The sequence below is a fragment of the Scomber japonicus genome, chromosome 11 (assembly GCF_027409825.1).
Source record: "Scomber japonicus isolate fScoJap1 chromosome 11, fScoJap1.pri, whole genome shotgun sequence".
In the NCBI taxonomy this organism is placed as follows: Eukaryota; Metazoa; Chordata; class Actinopteri; order Scombriformes; family Scombridae; genus Scomber; species Scomber japonicus.
In genome coordinates this window covers 9,025,308-9,033,676 of record NC_070588.1, presented here as the reverse complement: position 1 = coordinate 9,033,676, position 8,369 = coordinate 9,025,308, and the positions used below count along the sequence as shown (strand labels likewise).

At 36.7% G+C, this 8,369-nt stretch overlaps 2 protein-coding genes across 2 annotated transcripts; both read left to right on the top strand.

Annotated features, from left to right (window-relative positions):
* The first annotated feature begins 280 nt into the window (after window positions 1–280).
* On the top strand, window positions 281–1,207 carry LOC128368234 (olfactory receptor 11H6-like). The gene has a single exon (XM_053329016.1). It carries the CDS (start codon window positions 281–283, stop codon window positions 1,205–1,207), a length of 927 nt encoding a protein of 308 aa, XP_053184991.1.
* A 3,429-nt stretch (window positions 1,208–4,636) lies between these two features.
* On the top strand, window positions 4,637–5,566 carry LOC128368233 (olfactory receptor 11H6-like). The gene has a single exon (XM_053329015.1). It carries the CDS (start codon window positions 4,637–4,639, stop codon window positions 5,564–5,566), a length of 930 nt encoding a protein of 309 aa, XP_053184990.1.
* Window positions 5,567–8,369: the final 2,803 nt, after the last annotated feature.

The window sequence follows — 8,369 nt, the reverse complement described above, 5'->3', positions numbered from 1 at the left end:
AAAGAAATTTTCAAATGAAAGACATTTTGATAAAAAATAGTGGATAGCCCCAAATGCATTCATGTTTTATGTTGTTTATTTTGTCCAGATTTTGGAACTAGATGATGAAAGACTAAAGCTCTTCCAGACCATTGATTGGTCAGTTTGGACTCCCAGCACGTGTGCTCCTGTAGCCAGCCAACATATTAATAACAGTGAGACGAGATTGTAGATGCTGTGTTAATTACACAGATAGTTAAACAGGACAGGACACAAATCATTATAGTGTTTTTAAACACTAATGGATAATGATTCTTTAACATTTTTTGTCCTCTCTGGTATAAATGAAACAAAGAGCCAACGTTTTGCTATCTTCTCTGTCACTTTACTGTGTTACTGTGTGATTTTACTGGTTAATATTTCTCTTATTGTAACCATCACCTTGGATAAAAACCTGCATGAACCAATGTATATTCTACTATGTACTTTTTGCATGAATGGACTTTATGGAACAACAGGTTTTTACCCCAAATTTCTTTGGGACCTGCTCTCTCCTGTCCATGTTATCCCTTATGCTGGATGCTTAGTTCAGGCTCTAGTAATGTACTCTTTTGCTTGTAGTGATCTGTCTATTCTTGCAGTGATGGCATATGACAGATATCTGGCTATATGTCGACCCCTGCAGTACCACGCTATCATGTCAAAGCAAAAACTTTTTCATTTAGTGTGTTTCTCTTGGTTAACACCTTTCTGCACGATAGCTGTTAATATATTTCTCACATCTAGATTACAGCTGTGCAGCTCGTATATTCGCAGGCTATTTTGTGTGAATTGGATTATTGTTCAACTTGCTTGTTCCTCAGCTGAAACTACTATTAACAGCATCATTGCATACATAACTATAATCATTTATGTATTTCATGGTATTTTCATCATTGGGTCCTACATGCATCTTATCAAAACATGTGTAAATTCTGTAGAAAACAGGGCAAAGTTCATGCAGACATGTGTGCCACATTTAACTTCCTTAATCACTTTTCTTGTGACTATACTTTTCGATGTTATGAATATGCGATTTGGCTCAAAAGGTTTGCCTCAAACCCTTCAAAACTTTCTTGCAATAGAATTTCTTCTCATACCTCCCATAATGAATCCTATCATTTATGGTTTCAAACTCACCAAAATTCGGAACAAAATTCGAGGTTTCATTTATTTAAAAATCAAATGACTTTTGTCTCACAGGTTCACTCAAAATTGTACAATAATGCATTCATTTTAAATCATGTCACACAATTAGATCTCAAAACAGAGTTTTATTAAACTCAAATTAATGTTTTTTACTGTTTAGGTTTTTTTTTAATCCCTATGATTTAAGATGCTTAACTATTTTTTTTGGTTCACGCACTGGACATATTTGTTTGCATATTTACTTTATCTGTCTTTAGCTCATGGTCCAGTCAATTGTACTGTCATATTTCTTACTATTTTTGTTCACATCTCAGATCAATCTTGTAAACGAAATGCTTTGCACTGATAGGAACTGAAAATGTCTCTGTCCCTGTTATCTCTTATTCTGGATGCCTTCTTCAGGCTCTCGTAATTAACTCTTTTTCATGCATTGATGTTTCTAATCTTGCAGTAATGTCATCTGACTATATGTACATCACTGGACTACCACACTATGATATCAAAGCAAAATCTCTTTAACTTAGTGTGTCTCTCTTGGTTCTGTCTTACGGCAGTAAATATATTTCTGACATCTGGATTGAAACTGTGCAGTTCATATATTTTCAATCTCTCTTGTGTGAATTTTATTCTTAAACTTACTTGTTCCCCAGCGGAACTTACTTATAAAGGCATTATTGCATAAATAACAATAATAATTGATGCATTTCATGTTTTCATTTGTTCTAACATGTATCTGAGACCGCAAAGCTCATGCCAACATCCGTGCTACATGTAATCTCTTTTCTTGTGACTGTACTCTTAGATGTTATGAAAATATGACTTGGTTTAAAATATTTGAGTCAAAGCCTTCCAAACTTACTACAATAGAAAGTCTTCTCATACCTGCTATTATGAATCCTATGATTTATAGTTTCAAATGGACCAAAATTTGTAACAGAATTCTGGTGTTCATTAATGTTGAAATTCAATGATGCACATGTTCTAACATGTTAAAGAAAGTCAGATTCCTATAATAATGATTTATATTAACTCACATCACATAATTATATGTCAAAATATTGAACTTGATTTTTATTAAATTTAAGTGCATGTTTTCTTCTGTGTGGAAGTTTAATTCTTTATCCATAAGATTTATGGTGCTAGATGAAATCCCTATTTTTGTGTATGCGTTAGGTATATTTAGCCTCAAATAATAGCACAAACAGCGATGCATGACAAAAAAAATCATAATACCACAAAACCACTTCTTGGCTGAGGTCAAGAAAATCCATTGTGGTTTTAAAGGTAGAATCTGTAGAATGAGCAGAACAACGCCATCTAATGTCTCGAGATCGTAGTCGCAACAACCAAAAAGTAATTCCAGCAGTCGGGTTGCCAGGTCCGGTGCCGGATTTTATTTTAGCTCTAACTCTGTAAATATACCACTTTATCCACATGTCTAACCTTTTTAGGTGAGAAAGTAGCCCTTTAGATCCACAATGTGACGCTAATTTGTCCAAATAACATCTGCTTAAAGTTGTGTTCCTGCGAATTCGGAGCCACTTAAGTTAGCCGTAGCGAGTAACGCACTTCCGGTCATTTTCACAAAATAAAACACCCGTTGCCTTTTATTAAGAAAACCATAACGATAGAGTTGGTGCTTTTATTTTGAAAACAGGAAGCGAACATACCCTCGCTGTAACTGACTTGAAACCACCGAGGTACATTACATTGTAACGCCAGTGGGAGTAGCAGCAATGTCTCTGCATGTACTGCCTAATCCTAAACACCGATTGGCTTGTGTGTGGTGTCGTCAGAAGCAGGAGAGGCTCACGGTCGTAAACATCTAGTCACGTGTACTCTGAGATGGACGTGCAGGTCAGGAAATTACGTAAACGGACCGTATATGGTTTGTTATTTGTGTTATTACATTACGTGTTGGACTAAATACATGGACATATTGAGGAAAGTATTCCGGTTTTATGAAAACGGATTTCATATTTCACAAGAATGGATACTTGGCGAGCTGTACATAAAGTCCTGTGTCATAAGATGATCGTTGTGGATAAAGGGAAGACTTTGAAGGTATGTAGGCATTATAGCTTTTCTCACTTAGCTGAGTGGCTAGCCGAGCTAATCGCTAATACTATTACGGCTGTGAGCAACCATATAAGTCGTGAGTGGTCTTGAATGAATCAGAACAATCTAAGCTTTCCAACAATGTACGGCATGAGTATATATGTTTAAGGGTTGGTGTTTAAAACATGCAGAAGAACGTGTGGCTACCTCCTAACATCCGTCCCGTCCCGTGAACGGAACAGCGTGCGTTAAGAGGTTAATGATCAAATATCAAAATCCGAATAGCGTCAGAAAGTCAACCCACTCTCCACATTTCCATTTCTACCGTTTTGATACTTCATGGTACACAAACAAATAGCATCTCATATGAAAGCTAAGACCCTGGTGAGTTCAACAGTACCACTATTATTGCGCTAAAAACTCAGTGAACCAGCAGCCAAAGAATACAAAGGTAAACAACCACTTATTTACAGCGACTAACAGATATTGTGTCTTACCTTCGAAGTTTTGTGATGAAAAGTTGTACTTGAGAGCAAAAAACGCTGGTTTTAGTAAGTCCAACACGGCTCTGCTTGTTTACAACTCCATTTCATCCAGTGCCAGCATACAGTAGCTGCACTGGAACAACAAATAACCCTGGCAACCCGCAATTCCGGCCGCTAAATGGCTGGTACAATGTACACAGAACGTGTCAGAACGTCAGTGTCGAAACCGTCAAAAAATTTTAAAAATATTAATTCAGACTATTTTTTTTTTTTTTTAATGGAAAAGCAATACTTTCATTATGTACCCCTCAAAACGCCCCGTGGCTGTATTATTATTTTTTTTAAATATAGCTTTTAATAAATATTCTACATATTCAACCTTTAAGGGTGATTTTGAGGATGGAGCAGCCTGTGTTGAGCCACTTTTATATTTGTCCATAATGAGGAGAAAGATAATATGATAAATATTCCCTATGTATGTACACTGATACAAAAATCTAACTCAAGTCAAAATATCTGCAGTGAAAAAAGGTCTATTAGGGTACAGTTAACATCTGAATAGTAAGTAAACTTGCGCTATATTGGCAAAAATAGAAAAAATACTGCAAGTCAGATTTCTCTATGCCATACTTATAACATTATGTCATGCATGTTTCTTTCAAACTATGCTATGTTTCAAAAGAAAATTTCAAATGAAAGAAATTTTGATAAAAAATAGTGGATAGCCCCAAATGCATTCATGTCTTCATGATGAAAGACTAAAGCTCTTCCAGACCATTGATTGGTCAGTTTGGACTCCCAGCACGTGTGCTCCTGTAGTCAGCCAACATATTAATAACAGTGAGAAGAGATTGTAGACGCTGTGTTAATTACACAGATAGTTAAACAGGACAGGACACAAATCATTATAGTGTTTTTAAACACTAATGGATAATGATTCTTTAATAACATTTTTTGTCCTCTCTGGTATAAATGAAACAAAGAGCCAACGTTTTGCTATCTTCTCTGTCACTTTACTGTGTTACTGTGTGATTTTACTGGTTAATATTTCTCTTATTGTAACCATCACCTTGGATAAAAACCTGCATGAACCAATGTATATTCTACTATGTACTTTTTGCATGAATGGACTTTATGGAACAACAGGATTTTACCCCAAATTTCTTTGGGATCTGCTCTCTCCTGTCCATGTTATCCCTTATGCTGGATGCTTAGTTCAGGCTCTAGTAATGTACTCTTTTGCTTGTAGTGATCTGTCTATTCTTGCAGTGATGGCATATGACAGATATCTGGCTATATGTCGACCCCTGCAGTACCACGCTATCATGTCAAAGCAAAAACTTTTTCATTTAGTGTGTTTCTCTTGGTTAACACCTTTCTGCATTATGGCTGTTAATATATTTCTCACATCTAGATTACAGCTGTGCAGCTCGTATATTCGCAGGCTATTTTGTGTGAATTGGATTATTGTTCAACTTGCTTGTTCCTCAGCTGAAACTACTATTAACAGCATCATTGCATACATAACTATAATCATTTATGTATTTCATGGTTTTTTCATCATTGGGTCCTACATGCATCTTATCAAAACATGTGTACATTCTGTAGAAAACAGGGCAAAGTTCATGCAGACATGTGTGCCACATTTAACTTCCTTAATCACTTTTCTTGTGACTATACTTTTCGATGTTATGAATATGCGATTTGGCTCAAAAGGTTTGCCTCAAACCCTTCAAAACTTTCTTGCAATAGAATTTCTTCTCATACCTCCCATAATGAATCCTATCATTTATGGTTTCAAACTCACCAAAATTCGGAACAAAATTCGAGGTTTCATTTATTTAAAAATCAAATGACTTTTGTCTCACATGTTCACTCATAATTGTACAATAATGCATTTATTTTAAATAATATCATACAATTAGATCTCAAAAAAGAGGGACTGTTTTTTATTCAACTCAAATTCATGTTTTTTACTGTTATATTTTTTTTGCATATTTACATTTGTCTTTAGCTGATGGTCTGGTTATTTTTTACTATTTGTGTTCACATCTCAGATCATCCTTGTAAACCCAATATTATCTTAATACTTTTCACTAAATGCATTACATAGATTTTTACTACATCTACTGTGTCCTTCACAAAATTGGCTCTTTGATTATTGTATTGTATTACCAGCCATCTCATCTCTAGTGTCTTTTTGTGGTTCATGTGTAAGCTTTGCTGATCCAAAAGAAGTGTGTTTTTTCCATGTTGAACATGAAGTTAACATTTCAAGTTGCATCACTGAATTTCTGCTCCCATGTCCTAGTTAACATTTGAAGTTGCATCACTGAATTTCTGCTCCCATGTCCTAAAAATCTTTTTACATAAATTTTAGCCTCTAAAAAAATCATTCCCTGGGGCCCTAGTTGACCTTGGGGAATTGGCATGTACACCTTGTTTACTGTGGGATGTTTTTCCCATCTCTTTAGATATTATCAATACAGTATTGATTAAGTTATATAATCATTCACTATTGGAATAAACAGTTATCTGCAATATAAAATGATGGTGTCACAGAATGGCATTGCTGTTAGGCCATCATGGCAGATAACAGTCAACATTTTGCAGCATGCTCAAGCCATATATGGATGTATTAGAGGTTTAGTAAAGCTTCTAAGACTCAAGGCCATCACTGATGTCATGTGTGAGAGGAAGGTCAGGGTGAGGGCAAATAAGCTTCACCTTAAATGAAACCGGATGTGTATAAAACGGTTAGGATTAGGGTTAGGCAGATTGTGACAGATTGTCATTGGGTGCCTGGTCCGCAGACCAGCCCCGGTTTACTTATGCACAGTAAATCTATTACTGCATTGAACTCTGCCTGACTCAGTGTCTTTTTGACTCTTCAAGTTATTTTGTTTCAATTGAAAATACATGTTGGGAAGGCCGTCAAGTTTCAACTGGCTTTTTTATGTAACATCACCTTTGTGAGAACTTTGAACACTCAACTTTATGTGCCCTCAGAAAGTTCATGTGACATGATTGTGGCATATGCCCTTCTCCGTAATGTCACACGTAGAGTGACACCTTGCCCAACAAATTAAATAGCCTGAGGAGAGACAACTTATTAACCCCAATATACCCATGATGGAAGAGCAGTCCAATATGGCAAAACTATTATTCCTGTAAACTCAGTCATCAAATGGAGACAACATTAAAAACACAATAATGACCTCTTTTTATGAATATCATCTACCTTTTAGCACCCATCCAACCTTTGAGCTATCACCAATATTTTTATAGCAACGATGTATCAAATGACAATGTGTTAAAGTCAGAGGTATTACATATAATGATGAAACGAAAGAGAATTGTTCTGCACAGGATTAACAGCTAGTGGACTGTGAGGAAATATTCACTGAATTTGACAAAGAAAAAAGGGTATTGGATTAGAATCACTGACTCTACCTTTAACGCTCTGGTTAGGACATGACAAATATGTGCTATATCCCCATTTTATTGCGTTTATGTACAGCATCAATATGACCAATATTACTATAAAATACAAGAACTTCAATTGCTCAAAAAAACCTCAGAGCTGCATCAACCAGGTGAAGATCTTGCGAACTGTCAGACTTGTTAGCTGATGGGATTGTTCACAGCATACTTGTGGGTAACACAGACCAGCGCAGGATAAATAAACACAGAGCATCTCTCTACTTTAACTTATATTTCTGAGTGACAGATCAAACATCAGAATTAAAACCTGCAAGTCAATATAAAATCTCCATTTGTATCCAGATTTGTATTATTGTTGTTGAATGCCTGATCAGTGAAAACAAGTTAACATAAATAATGGACAGACAGATAATAGTCTGATAATAGTAGCTGAACAGCTAACATAAGCCTTGCACTGACAGGGGGATAATGTGGAGGTAATCAGGAAACACAGATGCCCTCTACAGGAAGGAGCCGGTTCTATTTCTTCATGAGGCTGGGGTCCTTCAACATCTGCAGCAAACTCCTCCTGATGTTCTACCAGTCTGCCATGACCAGTTTCCTCTTCTATGCTGTGGTGTGCTGGGGAGTCAGCACTAGTAAGAGGGACACTGGGCGACCTCACAGGCTGGTGAGGAAGGCTGGCTCTGTTGTTGGCATTGAGTTGGAGTCCCTGAAATCTGTGGCGGAAAAGACAACCCTGAGCAAGCTGCTGTCAATAATGGACCATGACCGCCACCCCCTGCACAGCACATTAACCAGACAAAGGAGCATGTTCAGCGGCAGATTTCTGTCGCTGTCATGCTCAAGGGACAGGTTGAGGAAGTCCTTTGTCCCCAGGGCCATCACGCTTTATAACTCCACACTGTAGGAGAGGGATGACTGATTTTTTATTCTTATTTTTGGATTGACTGACTGTATGACCTGACTTAATATGGGCTACTGGATGCCTTAATTTCCTTCGGGATTAATAAAGTATCTATCTATCTATCTATCTATCTATCTATCTATCTAATTGAAAGTAATGTAAGTGTATAAGAGATTACCCCACTCTCCCAACAACGGACATCTGTCTGACTGGTTTAATATAAAATAATCTCCAGATCTGATCTGTATGATGGGGTGATGTGTGTGTGTGTGTGTTCACTGTAACCCTAACCCTAATGTTATTCCAGC